Raw genomic sequence first — 18720 nt, 5'->3', positions numbered from 1 at the left:
TTGCTGTGTTGCGTATGAATATGGTGTATCGTGAATGATACCATTTTATTCTGTGATGATACTATGATGGATAATAGCTGATAATATTTGAGAATCAAGATAAGGATGAATTGGATTATAACCATGATCTAAGATGGTATTGAAAATCATGATTATAATTTATAACTAAGGCTGGGATTTATATGTAACAAAAAAACAAAAATATGTAGGTACGTATATATGTAATCAAAATGGCCAAAATATGTAGTATAAAATATAAAATATGTAATAAAGAAAATTTAAAAATATGTTAACGTGTTAAATTAAAATACAACTCTACATAATTTTTGGATAACACAATTCATTGTTTTTAACTTTTAATCAATCTAATTTAAAAAATATAATAATATGTGGTTAAAAATAAAACATAAATAATAAACTAATAAAAAAATTCAAAAAGTGTTGTTAAATTAATTTACAATTAATGTTAAAAACAATGACAAACCATGTATTGTTTTAAATTTTCAAAATTAAAAGAACGGCGATTTGGTCTTAACACTGACTTATACCTACTGAAAGAGCGTTCTACATCTCAAGATGATATCGGTGTATATTTCATGGCTGTTATTTCACTAGGCAAAAGATTAAACTCCATCATGTCATCCGCAATACCACAAAGAATATTTCTTATACATTTAATGGTCTTCAGTCCCGAATTTTTGTTTAAAACGGCATTCTATTTTTTTTTTAACAATTCAGCTGTTGGACCCTCTGATTCGTTAATTTTTGAAATTAATAAATCAATAATGTTTAGGCTTTCATTTAATGGAATTTTGGTATTTTCTAATTTTGATATTAATTCACCCAAAAAATTAAAATTAGACACAATATAATATGATAGATCAGATTTTACATTGGATCTCAAAAATTTCTTTTCCCTTGGAAATTGATGCTGCATGTTCAGAATCCAATATAAATACTATATTTTTAATTTAATTAAAATATTTGGAATAATAGTTTACCGCTTGTAACCATGTTCCCCACCTTATTAATATTATTGGCTCTGGGGGGAGTGGGATATTTGGATAGTTACTTTTAAATATTTCAATTATACTTGGAGCTTTTAGAAATATTCGTTTAATTGTTGAAATTAATGAATCAAAATCGGGATATTTACATCTGACAGTTTTAGCTACTCGATGTAAGGCATGAGCCAAACAAGTTAAGAGAATCATTTTCGGATACAAAACTTCTAAAGCATTTATACGGAGCTGCATCTGTCACAAATAGTAATACTTGTTCATGTATATTATTGGACCAAATTAAACTCATTGAATCGTTGAACAATTTTGCTATTGTTTTATGGTTACATTTTTCTAAATTTTCACAGGTTAAAAGAATTGGGTCAGAAGGTTCGGAATTCAGTTTACCTACAATAACATTCTCAATATAGTTGAAACATAATTTTTTCTAAGAGTGCTACGGTCTGGTATTGATTTACTTATGTTTTTTTCTAGAAATTTTTTGAAATGTGAATTATCTAGTTTAGCAAGAGGTATATCTGCCTTAATCATTGCACGTCATAATTCTATATTAAAACTGCATTTACTTGAAGATGATGTAAGAAATTGCTGCTTTAATTGTATATTTTTTTGTTTTACTAATCGTTCCTTGTTTGATTTATGTTTTGATATTGAAATATATAGAGTTATCTGAAATTTTTGAGTAGTTGAAACACTTATATTACATACATTGCAGCAAAGTATATTATTATCACTCGAAAAAGTTTCATTTGAAAAATCACAGATAACATTTGAAATTTAGTTGAAATAGATCGATGTACTTTAAGCATGATTTATTAATTTATTATTTAGTCTGTAGTTTATATTTAATTATAATTTATAACATATTACAACCTAACTTCATAGTATTATCAGTAATCATTATTAACCAATGTGTGAATGGGTCGTGGCCAGTGGGTGGTACTTATTTCGTCCAATCTGTACCATTTTCCGCCAATACCTGTTTCCAAAAATACTCGTTTTTATCAAAATAAATTCTTTAGCATTAAACTTTACAACTGATTTTATTTAAAATACAATATAATATTAAAAAACAGAGTAGGTATATTATACATTTATATATTGTAACCAGCCGACCCGTCACAGCTTCGCCCGTGATTGGTTGTTTATTTTGCCTTCGGACCATGATATGTAGAATTTTTTATTCAAATATTATTGTTTAATGTGATCGGCAAGTAAATATAAAAAAACGGTTAATGAAAACGGATTGAAATTTTTCTAGCGTTATATTTGATCCGACTCTGACATAAAATATATTTGTAAAAAATTTAGCTTTATTTCCAATTTCAGGTAATAAACTACCTATTAAATGATGCACTTGACCCTGAATTTTAAAAGAGGACATGAAGTTCCCTTCAGCTATTTCGTTTGCTCCAAATGATGTCATTTGAAACAGAGTATTATACCGTCTAGAATTATCAAAGAAATGTTTTGATAGAGGGTGAGAATTATCAATTAAACTTTTAATTGGGTCTGGAAGATCCTCGAATTGGTGTAAAACAACTTTACCGTCAGCGCAGCAAAGTCTATGGGTTTCATCTTTCCATTTTTTTGCATGGCACTTAGGACATAATATAGTCATTTGTCCAATTTGAAGCGCTTTAATATTTAAATAATCAATCTCGGATTGATAATTAAACGCTGATTTCATACTCAAAGCGTTAAGTTGCTCCTGTGCAAGTGTTTGAGAACGTTCTGGTGTGTTATTTTGTTGCCTTCTGTTATACATTCGAGTTGCATGCATTGGCAGTTCTTCTGCCAATGCGTGCTCTTTGCGCTCTCGGCATGATAATGAATTAGCCACATGATTTAGATTTGTATTTATATTTGTTTTATTTTGTAACCTAGTTACATAGCTTCATTTTTGACATTTCAAGCCCTACTATTATCGATATTTGTATTATTATTTATATTTATATTTTTATCTGCTAGAGGGCGCCACCTGTGTAACTAAGTTTTTGTCTCTAAATCTCTAACTCACAGGAGTTAGGTCCATAATTTATGCTATAAACCCGCTCCCCGACATTCTCCATCATTTAAAAAAAAAATTGGCCAAATTGTTCCAGGCGTTGTTGAGTTATGCGCTTACCAACACATTTTGCGATTCATTTTTATATTATAGATAGTAATATAAATAGTACAAAGTACTAGTACTGTGCCAGCACTTAAGTCGAGATCTAGTCAGGTAGATCGTAAAATGTATTACAAAATGTTGTTTTAAATTTTAGGTATGATTTTGAAAAAAGTACCTAGTATATATCGTGTATATCCTAATATTTTTTTAAAGAAAAAACAACTAATTAAATATACCTAGACATATTTATATTTTATTTTATTTTTATAAACTTTGATTTTATGTATTTATTTTAGTTACATTAAAAAAGGATTCAATACTATGCTATCATTAAAATATAAGTTTACCGAATTTAGTGCTTATTAAATTATTTAAAAAGAATACAAATTATATTATTGTGCATGCGCATACTGAAAGAACTACTAATTTTAAATTCATGATAAAATGTGTATTTCTGTATTTCTTATTTCTGCCTGAAAATTTCATATCAAGCAGATATCGTTTCATTGAAATATTTAATGTTTTCTTTAAAAGGTTACACACTAGATCTACCAACAAATTATTTTACTTATTTTTTTTTCTTTATTTAAATCATCTAATGTTATAAAATTTAAATTATTAATTATTAATGACATTTTAAAGAAAAATTGTTAGAAACTTTATTTTTAATTGAAAAAAGGTTACAAGTGAGTACCGATCTTTCTGCTAAATTGTAGGTGTCGAGTGATCACTGTGTTAAATTTGAATTCAATGATTACATGAAAAAGGATTATGAACGGATACTGTATATCAGCCTATATCATTATTCAATAAGTACATTTAAATATTTCAAAGTATGTTTTTTTTTCATATTATCTATTAATAATTTATTTTACAATTAGACATTAAAATTTCCGTTTGTCAATTCAATTTCTTACAAAAACATAATTGCATTAATTAAATTATCAATATTTTATCATTATGATAATAACAATAAATACAATTTATATCAAGTTATATTTTTGTTAAGTATTAACTTTAAGTCAATATACATCTTACTTGGGATTTTTATCTTAAAACAGTATGAAATATAAATAAGTTCATAGTATAACTAGGTAATATTTTAAAATTAATCTACATATTTGGAAGATGTCGTTATGTAGGGTAAAATTCACAATAATACGCATAAAAGTTTTTAGCCCCTATGAATACAATGAATATCGTATTATCGTAGTTATTCATCATTTAAATATGTAATTTCGCTCAAATTTTAACTTCGAAAATCTTTAAAATATAATTATAAAATTTAGAAATTTTAATTCCTGTAGTATATGAACTACTTAATATGAAGAATATTGTTTTCCGTTTTCAAATACTATAGTTAAGTAAAAAAAGATCTTAAAACTTTTTTCAACAAAATATTTGTTGTTTATAAATGTTTGGTGATTTTGATATATTATTTTATAACAAACGTTTAACTTCAATATTAAAAAAAAATTGTTTATGGACGTGTTTTTAATATTTTTATACAGATATAAGACAACTTATATGGAATTTTATATTTAACTTTTAAGAAATGTTATACCTAATGAATAACTTTTATTGACATATATAAAAAAGAATTAAAAAATCTAAAATTTCTTATGTCCATAAATAAGTCAAAAAGAGTTAGAATATTTTAGAATTATACTATTTATAGAAAATGATAATACATATTTGGTAATATTTTTAGGTATATAAAATACTGATAATTCATTTTTAATTACAATAAAATAACATAAAAGTTAGAAGAGCAACAATTATTTTTGATAAATATTAGGCATATGTCATTTATCAAAACTCATAAAAAACTATGTATAACATTTTAAAATCTTATGTAATAATATAAAAAATTTTAAGAAATTTTAATTATAAAAATTTGTTAATTTTCGCTTTTTGACAACTTTAAAAGCTTACGAACATTTTTTATTGAAAATTTTAAAATAAAACTTAAAATAATCTATAATTTCTTTACCTATATTATAAATAGTCCCTTAAGTTTTTGCGGTTTTTGTTTTTTTTATTCTCAATAAAAAAGGTTAATTTACAATATTATTTTTTCTTACTAATTTTTTAAAAATAAACAAACATAATAGACTAAAAATTAGTATATTATAGGTACCTACATACATTATTTAATAGTATAAGAAAAACATTATAATAAAATTTTAATAAATTATTGTAATATTAATATTAGACTTATCATATTATACACAGATATAAAATTAATTATGATTATGTATGTTTAGCATAAGTTTAATTAGAGAGGCATTTAGAGTATTTTAGCACCCTTAATTTTTAAATTAACACTCAAATATTTTTTCTCACAAAAAAAAAAATTAAATTATATATACATATATATATATATATAAAATACAAATACCTAAGCAGTTAAAATATTTTTATTTTATTATCAGAAAATTATATCTAAACATAAAAATATATACTTATTATCATTTCAAATGTGCAAACCATAATATAACATTAAATTGTTTAAATTCTGTAGTGGGCTGCAGCCTCAACATTGTACCTCTATACTCGTACTCTTTGTCCCCGACGTCTAGCCAGACTCAACGAAGCAAGCAAATTGGTGTTATAATAATTATTAGTCGAACAAAGATCATCACTGTACACTACTGATTGGCCTGAGCAAAAATAAAATCACGTTATTCACATAAGTAAATAATTGTTAATAATCAATATTCATATTTGCATAAATAGTTATCAATTTAATTGCATATCAACATATGTAAGTATTATAGCACTACAGCTTATAGTACTATGGTAAAAATATACATCGCAGAACGCTGACATTTAGTATGATAAAATCTATACTATTATGAATATTACGGGCAAAGTATACAATTTGGGCATCTTATAAAATGCCCAAGCATCATATAAAATGGCCTTCGTATATTAGGCAATATAGATAATATAATATTTAATATTAAAGTATTGTAAAAATATCAGAGCCAGATCAAGCACTGATTATTAATTGTAGATTTGGATTACTGGATTAGCTAATGTGTTTTTCGTTTGTTATTATCGGTTTTCTTTCAATTTTAGAGTCTATATGCTAAATGTGACATATATTATGGTTGTAATGTTTATCGTATAATACTATAATCGATAAGACCTTTTACTTATATGGGTTAATCAGTAGCGCAATTAGGTGAATGCAAAAGGGTCTTTAGCACCCCCTAGTTAAAATTTAGCATCCTTTATTTTTTATACCTAACTGTTATTGTTTTAGACTTTTAGAGAAATAACATGGCTCTGTAAGGAATTAACAGTTTTAATACCCCACGTTTTAGAAGTCTAGTTATCACATCTTTGAGGTTAATTCTTGTAAAATTAACTTTTTTAATAACCACGAATCATTTGTATAGTGTAATTCAATTGCGTACTAATTTATAATTAAAATAAAGAAAAGTTTATTGCAGATTTAAATGATCGTTTAAAGAAAGGTTCAAATAATTTATTATATTTTGATAATACTTTATTACTAAATATCATATTATCTATATTGTCCAATATATGAAAACCATTTTATATAATGCCCGGGCATTGTAAAAATGCCCAAATTATGTACTTTGCCGGTAATATATACATAATACATATAAAAATATATTGTTAATATAAATTATGACCCTAATATGTTATTTACTTAAAACTGTGGAATGTGTATGTTTAAATATTTTAGAAACTATAAGCTATAGTCCGCTTCACTAAAACTGGCAGCTGACCGCCATGTTCCAAAGCGGTATATTTGTTGTATAATAGGGTTAATGAAAAGTGGTCACTGATGCGAACGCTCCCGGTAGTTCATATAATGGCTTCCCATAATAATGAAAAAAGCGCGCGTATTTTAAATTGTGAATGTATATTAATGGTACAATTAATGTTGTATACCGATCTCGTTTCAGATTGAGGACCCCTATTTTTCAAAAAATAAAAATAAAAATCATTAACATAACTTGCCAGCGGCCACTATTCATTCACCCGATTATAGTGGTTATCAAACAACAATTTACCGTCACCGCTGTTTCCAACTTAACCGTGTGGTGTGTAATATTCGAAGTACGGCGGAGGGCACCTGCCAGTATACGTGAAGCGGACTATTATACGTAGTGTTCTTGTTCTGAAATGTATATTTTTATCCAATCATACACGTTATACTTTCTGAAATATTAATTTTTAATATACGTTCTTAAGTAACTTAGAACTTCAAATTTTGATGAAAGATATAAAATATGAATTTATAATAAATTTTTCATATTAAAAATTTTTGGAGTTTTCTTATGATTTTATGGGACTTGTTTTATTTTGTATAAATTTATATATTTCGAAGTACGCAGGTGTCGGATACAACATATAGTTCAAAATTTTTGGTTAGATCTTAATTTTATATTTAAATATTACTTGGTGGGAGGGGGGAGGGTTAACCACTCTCCGGTGTAGTAATCAATTTTTACAATAATAGTAACAAATATAAAGTAGGACACGATATCTTTAGATGCCTATCTTAAACATATTTTATTAAATCATTGTTTTTAACTGAGTTACCTATTAATCGCCTTTTTCGGAACCATAGTTTTATATTATCTTTGTTAATGCACGACTTCCTGGCTAAGTGTTTTTGTTCCCTCATAGTTAAATAAGGACTGACCAAAAACGCCTCTTCCAACTGCATTATTTGTTCATAAGTTAAATTTGGTGGCATTCGATTCTCACGAAAACTTTGATTGGCATTGGCATTGCCTATCATCCGTGAATGCAACGACGGATTTCGATTGTCTGCAAAAAGGAGAATCGCATCAATCATATTATGTACATTAAATAATCCATGCACGAAAATAGTGGCCCCATGAACTAAAAATTTTCTAGAGGTAAAGATAATATATTGAGGAATGTGGACTACCATCACTTTAGACAAAAAAATGGTGAAAGGTATCAGTATTGACTGATTGTAATACAATTGCGTCCGGCTTACCTTATTTCATTCAAAAAACCTAACCTAACACGATTGCGCCCAACCAATTAGCACAATAGAATCCGATTTTTCTTTTTACCTGTACAAAACTCAACAAGATGCTCTTTAATATATATATAAGAATCCCTAATATATAAATAACATATGCATTATATATATATCTATTCAAACAATTTTCCAATACACTATTTAAAAATAAAACATAGTTTTCCTTAGACTTGGTTTTCCAATATGTATAACCAGGTATTTTAATTAGTAAGTGTACTGAATTACCTAATTGAGACAATATTTTATTATTAATTTATTACTTTCATAACTTTTTATAGTATTTTTGATATATATATTTTTAAATCATAAGTATATTTATTAGTTTTTTTTTAATCAAATTTTTATATTATTTTAATGTATTGCTACATGTAATTATTTAAAATAAATTTACAATTTTTAGTCTACTTAATTATATGCTGAAAAATTTTGAAATTAATGTTTATTTTGATGATATTTAACAATTTTTTATTTAAATAAGAATGCATAAAAATATAACTTAATAACAAAATTATGCTCGAAAAAAAATAAATTTTATTCATCCTAAATAATGATATTCGTATGTAATTTGGAAATACTGATATAATATAAATATATATATTTGTGTGTGTTTGTGTTATATATAATATATATCGTGTTGAGTTTGTACAGGTAAAAAGGTAAGCCGGGTGCAATTGTGTTGCACCGGTTTTGACTACCTATTGGGTATGGTATTACATTTGCAATTAATAGACTTAATAACCATTATCCTCTACCACCATATTTAAAAAAATCTCAATAATATCTGGAAATATCCTTTGCCATGCCATTACACGTAAAAAATGCTATTCTTTAATTTTTTTTAAGGGTTTTATAATAAATAATGTACAAATGATGGAATGATCGAGTGGAGTATATATATATTATGCCTTATCAATTTTTAGCTCGGTCACGGGTGTTTATTTACACTCTAAAGATATTAGTTATATTTTATTTATTTTTAGTAAATATATATACTTACAAAAAGTGGGAAAATTATATCCAGATATGGAAGGATTTTCTGGGTCATACTCCTCATCAAAGGTGGAAGGATTGTCTGAGTCATACTCTTCATCTGAGGTGGAAGCATTGTCTGAGTCGTACTCCTTATCCGAGTTGGAAGGTTTTTTAACCAAAACTGATAATAAAGCCAAATTTTATTTTATTCAAAATAAATACAAATATATTGTAATTTTAAAAGTTATTAATTTATAAAACAAAAAAATGCATGCATAAAAAAGTAAAATTATAACAGATATATTATTTATGTAAATAAATATGCAAAAGTGAGTTATTACATACCGTAATATTTATATGGATGTTCTTTCGAATTAAATTTTTTATTTAACAGCATTTTGGTGTATTGTCAACTGTATATGGACGAATAAATTATAAAGACGAGCAGTTTTATTTTTAACGTTCTAATATTTTTCTACTGCAAATGTAAAGATTTTATTTAAATAATATTGTGGATGGATGTATGTACTTATTAACGTCTGATCCCTAGAAATGATTTTGTAGATATGATCGAGACATCGCCAAGTATAAGGTATCTGTCAAAATACCAATGCTACCATCACTAAGGTGGTACGTTAATTGTTTTTTAATCGCCTTCAGTATGCACTTTGTACATCAATATAATACATATATCAGCTAACTAAGAACATATACTATATCCGGCCCAACTATTGTAAACTATATTTTGAAATTCTTAAATATGTTTATACATCTATTGTGTCCAATGACCATTATATTAGGGTCGGGTCGATAAACATATTGAAGATCTGTGCCCAACAATAAGTACTAAATAAATATAAATTCTCGAAAGGTTTTTGTTTGTTCATATTATGTTCTTTCACTTAGTTTGTAAATTGTACTTTGCACTATACATTTTTAGGCACATGCATGTTATTTTTATCATGATAGAATATATTATATAGTGCGGCCAGCGAAACTAGAAGCTTGACGGTCACGCTCCTGGTGGCCGTTTTCGTGAAAACCAGGGGCTCTAAATATTTTGGTTGCTTGTGTAGCTGCGCGATCTTTTTTCGAAATTAAGCATTCTTCGTACCCCTGATAAAAAATGGCTACTAGGAGCGTGACCGTCAAGCTTCTAGGTTCGTTGGCCGCACTATAGTACCTAGTACCTACGCTTCACGAAAACGTGCGAATGACCACCGCGCGTCCAATGGCCATTTCTCGTTGGTGGTGACCAAAATGTTTTGCGCCAAATATAAAATTTAAAACTCGTATATTATCTGTCGTGCCAGCGGCGCACACTTGTGATGGATCAAATATTGAGGCCCATTTGGTTTTTAGAAAAATCGACACATAGCGCGATGCGGTCATCCGCACATTTTCGTGACGCATACTATAGTCACTGTTTGGTAAATTGAATAATTTTACACGGTATATTATATCCTAGTAGGTAATTTATCGAGTTACTTATACGTTCAGTAAAAGCCATAGCTTAACTCCGACTTTAAGTTAAGTGTAATGATATAGTTATAGTCAATCCGTATTTTATAATTATACATAGTATAACTATATTTCTATGAGTAATGCTCAGTATACTATAAATATATTAAAGGGCAGTGGATCTTAAATAACCATTAAATTATTTAAATGTGTAATAATTTGTTTATGCTTAATATAAAAAAATATATATTTTTAAATATAAATATAAAATAAAATTTTATTTATCTCTTTCATAGTATTTTTTAAATGTTAAACAATTTAATACTTTTAAAGAAAAATGTTTGCGCATTTCTCAATTTTAATGTAATTTTTCTAATAAAACAGTTCAAAAGTTATAGAATTAAGGATGAGTAATGACATGTCAATAAAATGTTGTGTAATATAATTATACGTATTCAGGTTTTCTAGTTGTGTGCCTCTTGGAGTAATACAACTATAAAAAATTGAATGTTTTTCAGCTAACATTATTTAATTTATATATTGAACACATTTTTATTTTAACGTTAATTAAAAGATATTAAAGATATTGAAATAACCGGTTTCAATTCTTAAAAATCGTTAAATACAGTTTCCTAGTACCGTTTCGGCTTTTGTATATAAGACGAAACATTTTTATAGTCCAGACCATATTTTTTATTGAAAACGTATTCATTGTTGTTCAATATTAAGTCGAGCGACCAGGTTTTTACTTAATGGAGTATAAAAAATAAAAATAAGGAATCGTGAAATAAAATTTAATTTTTAATAGGTACTTTAAAAAGTATACTTTGTTCTGTACTAATTTTCAATTAATAAACTTATTTTTACATATCAACTCATTTGAAATGTATTGCACCTGAATGAGTAATATACTTATAGGTAGAAACGTTGGTACTTACTATTTGTAAATACACCTACTGTTATGGTTTGAACCTGAAATATAGAATTACCAAAATATAGAAATAAATTACAAATGATAAACCAGTACGTATTCGTATTTGAACTATCTAAAACTAAAATAATATTTAACAATGTATTGTTGAAAATTATAAGTATCAATAATACACAATAAAATGTAGGCATTTAATTCATTAGCGATAGAAGCGAACCGTTTTGGTAAAAGCGGTTCAAAACAATTTGGTAATCCCTTCCACAGACGCATGATACCTAATATCCGTTTATGAGTGGACCTTGATTTTGACGTTAATCTATATTTTAGCATCTTTTGTGTATATATATTTGAAACATTCAATTACTTATCTTTACAAATATTTAGTCTGGAAGTGATTAAATAAACAATTTACGTATACAATGTTTTTTGACCGTTTAATTGTACGATTATAGATAATTACCTGCCTTAAATGATTTCAAAGTTTAAACCTTCTTTTATTGATTTTCATTAGACAACAGTCGTGTATAGTCATCGGTTTTTGAACGTAAACTGTACATTAAAACATAAGTAAACATCTGGTGAAGTGTAGATTGGTGTAGAAGTAGCTACGGTGCGAGTGTGTGACATCCAACAACATTAGAACGGCATTATAATGACTTCAAAGTTTAGTGTTTCCTCGCCTTTGGTTGAAAAATTTCTGCTTCTTGTAAAGAATAATCCGATTCTATACAACGTATTAGATGTCAATTACGAAAATATTTCTTTGAGAAATAGTATCTGGAAAGATATATCACATAAGATTGAAAAATCCGGTAATATAACTTACTAATTTTTTAATAAATATTAAAATAAACAAAAACATGTTTTGTGTATTAAAACATTATTTATTTTCAAGTTGATGAAACCAAACAAATGTGGGAAAATATTAGAAATTTATATTCAAAAATAATTGCAAGAAAATTAGAAACGGGATTATATTTCAATAGAAAAAAAATTTGGATATTAACCTATCGCCTTAGATTTTTGGAACAGTACGAATGCAACCAATTGTAAGTATAATTTATTAATTTTATTTTTAATAGTGTTTAAGTATTATTTTAGGCAACTATTTTTATTTTTATTTATTTTTGTGATATGAATACTTTATATTATATTTAAGTTTTGTAAAGTCTTGATAATATCTACAAATTTAATAAAATAATATACTTTATATATAATATATAATATACCTTATAAATTGCAACAATTAATAATACTATACAATATATTGATATATTATAATACGCAGCATAAACTAGAAAACAAGTACCTACATTTTGATTTTACATATATAAAAAAAAAAGTACGCGTCACGAAAACATACGGATGACTGCAGTGCCCCGTGTTGATTTTTCTAAAAACCAATGGGCCTCAATATTTGATCCATCACAAGTGCGCGTCGCTGCACGACAGATAATATACGAGTTTTAAATTTTATATTTGGCGCGAACATTTTGGTCACCACCAACGAGAAATGGCCACTAGGCGCGCGTTGGTCATCCGCACGTTTTCGTGAAGCATACTACACTATTGTGAGCATGGTTTCAAATCAGGATGATCCTTTTTTGCTTTATGATTTTCATTCTTTTATTATTTTTTCACTTAAAAAACTGGTTTGTGTGGTTTTTTATGTCTTAAAGATTTCTATATTTTATTTTAAATCAATAAAATAAGTTAATTTTTTTCTTTTTAAAAACTAATTTAATAATGATATACCTACCTATAGTTATTAATTTTTTGTATAAGCATCCACAATAAAAAAAAAAAAAAAAAATGGGGATTTTTCAATTGTGGGAATATCTAACTTCTTAAATATTTTATATTTTTGTATTTCAAAAAAGGTTAAAAATCAAATAAGCTTGTGAGCTAAATTTACGAATGAGAAATATGTAAGAGCTAGAAAAAAAACTTCTTGATCGGCGAGTGATTGTTGAAAAAAATAAATATTTGCGAAATTGATTGACCATTTTTATAGATTAGATATAAAATATAATAAAATATAAAACGAGATAAAAAAAAACATTAAATGATACCGTTTTGATTCAAAAATACAAACATTTTAAACTAGATAACATTTTTTGCGCCATACATTAGACGTGAGTCACGCGTAGGTCTATAAAGTGAGTTGCAGTTAAATCAACAATTAAACGCCATTAATAAAATTAATGAATTAACTATTTCTCATCGACTAAGTGGACTGCATTGTTTTTTTTATCATTGTTTGCTTAAAAACTAGTCTGTTTTCTGAGATGAAAAGTGTTAAGTAAAATTATTTGAGTATTTTTATAAATAAAATAACATAAAGAACAATAAAAAAAAAATTAAGTATTTTTTAAACATTAGAAAGTAATTTGAAACACTTTTTTAATATATTTGAGTACCTATTTACTGAAATACAATTGATAATTAACAATTTGAGTACTTATAATTCAAATACTTTTTTGATGATATTTTATTTATTTGTTCAAATATCTTTTAAAATTATTCTTTACAACTATGTAAACTTGTTTGATGAGGAATATTTACCTAATGTACTTCATGATATTAATTGCAGTACCTAACTGTATTTTAACAGAAGCCTACTTTTAAGTATTACCTAAATTTATCTAAACTATAGCCAAAACTTGCATGTTAAATTTCAAGATAAATATAAAGATTTTATAACTAAATTGTTTTAACTTAACCATTTTTTACGTTAAGTTTGATAAAATGTTTTTATTAAGATATATTTAAATATTTTGTATTATCAATTTAAATAAACAAAATATTAGTTAAATAAATTACTTTTTTAAAAATTGGAAATTCATTTGTAATTTATCTTAATGAAGACTTAAGTTACCATATTTTTATTTTTTATCTAAAACACATCTAAACTTTATATATGCTGATGCTATTTTAAATATTAATGTATATTTATCTATTAAACTTAAAGATTATAAATTTATAACATTAAGCATGCTTATTAATCATTGGTAGGTTATTGTTATCTTAAAACTTAAATAAAACAGGGTCGGGTAAGATACCAAAAAGGTATCTTATACATAATACAAGATACTTTTAAGTTTTAACTAGAATAGTACCTATGCATGCATGTAATATGTATATTATGTTCAAACACGATCAATTTATTGGTAACCAAGAAAATATCAATGTTTTGAAAAGTGTTAAAGAATTTTTTTGAAAATAATTTCTCTATTTAATTTAATTAGTGAAATAAAAGTAAAAATGTAATACCTTATTATTTAAGTTAATTTAATACTTAAATATTTAACTATTACATAAATAATTTTAAATTTACAGTTTGACTTTCAATATAACTATAACTGAAATGCATAAACCTTCTAAACCTTCTACTTTCCACAAAAAGAAAGGAATCGTCAAGATGATCAATAAAACAGAAAGCGATTTGCCAATTAAAACAATAATTAAAAATCATCGTGTCTCTAAATTTAACCAGAACGATGAAAATGTACTTGAATATTCAAATAAACCAAGTGCACTAAATAAAAAAATTCAAAAAGAAAATGAAAATTTTTCCACACTAGAAATAAACCAGGTAGATGATATGGATTTGTTTTTTGAAAATTTTTCAATTAAAGCTAAACAATTTCCAAGCACTGGAAGAACTGAAATGAAGATGAAAATGTGTGCATTAATGAATGAATTGGAAGACAAATATTTAATTATAGAACCCTCTCTCAGTCCACGGCTGAATCAACCCATCTACCTTTTTAAAAATGTACACATTTCAACAGAAGAAAATGATTACTCATCTATGTCGTCTATTCAATCATGTGCATCGACATTGCCTAGCTTACATTCAGAATCAGAATCTTCGTAATACGATTATAGTGATGTTTAAAATTAAAAAAATAGGTATTGTTACAACATAAAAAAAAAATATTCTAAATTATATATACATTTTAATTACTCTAAGAAATTATAATTACTAGTTCTAAGTCTATATTGATAAATTGTAATAATAATTGTCAACAAAAATATTTAAAGTATTTTAGAAAACTTAATTTTTTTTTATTTATAATAAATAGTGATATTTTAAATGTACATCTTTATTCTATATAATACAAGCACTTATAAATTTTATTAAAGGAATAGTCACCAAATCAATGACCGTTTGGTATTTAGCGATGATATCCGATTGAGGAGGGCCGTTATCGTTTGACTTTTTTGACCACTCGATTGAGCACTTAAAAAAAAAAATATTGTGTACAATTTTGTTAGATTTTGCCTTACTCAGGCAGGCAATTACTGTAATGGCTAATTATTTATAAAATAAAAACTATATATAATGACGATCTGTCAAAAACAATTGTATAATTTTTGATTTTAGGCAATGTTTCAATTAAAAAAATAAAAATATTTTAAATGTTATATGTTTTCATTATATATTATAACTTCATATTTTTCGTTAAATAGGTTACAGAGGAACGTCTTTTTTCTAGCTTAAGATTTATATTAAATGATCTAAGAAATAGAATGAATCCCAGTTTACTGGAAGATATAATGGTTGTCCGATCAAACTATTTATTTGATAGAATTTAAATAAAAGTACAATATGATTATTTATTCCTAATATATATTAATTAATATTATTATTATTATTATTATTATATTATTATGTTTAATGTTTATGATTATTATTATTGTTATTATGATTATTCTGTAATTAGATTATTACCTACTTGTTAGTCAGAAATTATTTTATAGGTAATAACTTGTTACCTTTATCGTCTATATCATCTTTATATTTTATTTTAATTTTATACTTACAATTAATTCACATTTAAGATTAAACAATAGAAACGCGTGTATTACATGCTACTACTAGATATTTTTTCAAATTGCCAAAAATAATTGATCGGTGATTGGATTTATATTATAATATCCTTAATCCTTATCTTAATTTCTACTTATTAGTATAAATAGAACTTTAAAATGCTATAATAAGTATAATATATAATTATAAGATGTATAATTAGTTTTGGTACTAAAGTATTTATTATTCTTATAATTTTATAAATACTATAAATCCAAAATGGTCAGAAGAAAATTTTGATTCATAACGTTATTTTTTAAGTTCAAAGAACGGTTTAGTTCGTGATGTTCTCTATTACAAAACGTCGAAGAACGTATTAGATTATTACGTTCTTTATGCAATTATTCAAAGAACTTAATAGGTTATAACGTTCTTCGTGTTATTGTTCAAAGAACTTTATAGGTTAAAACTTTTTTCCGAAAAAGTTCAATGAATGTAATAATTTATAACGTTACTGTATATTAAGGACCTATAAACTTAATGAAATAATTGGTTTCGTTCTATCATATTTTTATTAATGAACAAGAATAATTTTCTTTAACCGTTTTTTTTGCGTTCCGTTAGGTAACCCTGCATATTATAGTAAACAAAATTTATTTTTTAAGACTTTTATTAGCATGGTCATATCATGTACGATTATAATATAAGTATATTCCTACAAGTTTTATATTTCTAAAGTTCTAACTAAATCCAATTTTATATTAAAAACTACCCTCATACTTGAAATTGTAGCATTTTATTGACAACTTTTTGTGTACTAATCCGCATAGAAAATAAAATACATCATAATAAAATTTATACATTCATTGAACCAGACCGTTTAAAATGTAAAATAACCTACTGCACTTCATTGTTAAATATTAGGTTCAACTTATGTGGTCATTAATGTACTTTAAACGCTAATAAATGAACACCAGAACACATTTAAATAAAAAAAAATAAATAATATTTCAGTCTTCAGAAGCTTCTTTAACTTGCTTATGGCCACTGAACGTTTTGAACTGCAACAAATTAAATGTTATTATCTACCAATTTCCATTGAAGCAGTTAAGCAGTATCTTAAATCTAAGTGCTACTATGGTTCATTTTAGTTTGTACAAATATTATGCTTACCTCAAATCAATATTTAAAAACAATTAGGATGTTATAATATAGCTGACATTTTCAGATTAATATAATTTATAATTAAAGTAATATCAATAATTAATAATATCCTGTATTAATGAAATTAATCTGTCTGATTATTATTTTTAATTTATTTTATAAGTAATTATACGTTTAATTTGAATACACTAAAATGTTAAATGTGGATCTACGTATTATTGTAGACCTAATCGTGTGTTAAAATTAAAAGATATTAAAAATCTTATAATTTTAACAAAACCTTAAAGCTTTCATGTATGTATACTCTGTTTGCCGTAATATGACTCACTCGCTTGACGAAAACTGGCCGCGGCCACGTATGCCACCGCGTCCTTGAAGCGTTATGGAGATCGTGGTGACTGCACATGTTGTTTATGTCGAAATTCGATTATCATATCGACGTGTCAACACTGTCTATCTCTGCGAACGTGCCCTATACAGTTACGGTCATTTTTTAGTCTTTTATCCGCATTCGTTATTTTGTTTGTCAATTTAATTCCTTATGGATGTATTATAGGTATAATCGTAACATTCGTAACAATGATTTTGTTGTTTTGTAACATTCCGTATACACGGCGGCAGCTGCATACTATAACGAGCAACGAGCAGCGTCATCTAATCGGAGGGTGTGACACTCTGAACGTTCCAGCGGCTATGTAAGTACGAGTATGTACGGACATATGGTGTATGCCCGCAAGTGAGTCAACTTATGGCGAACAGAGTATAGCATAAATTCGGATGTTGTTAAAACTATTTCCGTTATACAAAATTCAATCATAGTTTAATTTGAATTGTTCCGATGTCAAGTTATAGATAACAATAATAATAATACTACCTATATAGGTACTACGAGAACAAAAGTATAAAATCTTGATAGGTACTATGCTAATTTCGTGTGTGTAATATTAAAATTATAGTTATTACTTATTACAAATTTGTTTTACATGTTATTCTTATGATAAGACGAACTTAGAAAAGTAAAAGCTTAAGTAAAGTATAGGTTAAAACATTTTATGCATGTTTCTTTTAAATAGTTATAACATATTTTCTTTTCAATTTATGAACACTAATTCAGGGAATTATTATTTGAAGGAATACAAAGATATTTCTTGAAAAACGAACAAAGAGAAAGAAAATTTTTTT

At 26.0% G+C, this 18720-nt stretch overlaps 1 protein-coding gene across 1 annotated transcript; it reads left to right on the top strand.

Annotated features, from left to right (window-relative positions):
* The first annotated feature begins 12210 nt into the window (after positions 1-12210).
* LOC112599199 lies at positions 12211-15438 on the top strand. Its single transcript, XM_025346012.1, has 4 exons — positions 12211-12370; positions 12454-12607; positions 14898-15066; positions 15154-15438. The coding sequence occupies exons 1-4, from the start codon at positions 12211-12213 to the stop codon at positions 15436-15438; spliced, it is 768 nt and encodes a 255-aa protein (XP_025201797.1).
* The last annotated feature ends 3282 nt before the right edge of the window (positions 15439-18720 follow it).

The sequence above is a fragment of the Melanaphis sacchari genome, unplaced genomic scaffold (genome assembly GCF_002803265.2).
Source record: "Melanaphis sacchari strain LSU unplaced genomic scaffold, SCAv2.0 Contig4_pilon_pilon, whole genome shotgun sequence".
In the NCBI taxonomy this organism is placed as follows: Eukaryota; Metazoa; Arthropoda; class Insecta; order Hemiptera; family Aphididae; genus Melanaphis; species Melanaphis sacchari.
The sequence above is the reverse complement of the archived record's forward strand: the minus strand, read 5'-3'. Positions and strand labels throughout refer to the sequence as shown.

Excerpts from the sequence above, each read along its gene's own strand:
- LOC112599199 (XM_025346012.1), top strand. The coding sequence starts at position 12,211 with ATGACTTCAAAGTTTAGTGTTTCCTCGCCTTTGGTTGAAAAATTTCTG. Across the intron at positions 12,371-12,453 it reads ACATAAGATTGAAAAATCCG|TTGATGAAACCAAACAAATG; the intron begins GTAATATAACTT and ends TTTATTTTCAAG. Across the intron at positions 12,608-14,897 it reads CAGTACGAATGCAACCAATT|TTTGACTTTCAATATAACTA; the intron begins GTAAGTATAATT and ends TTAAATTTACAG.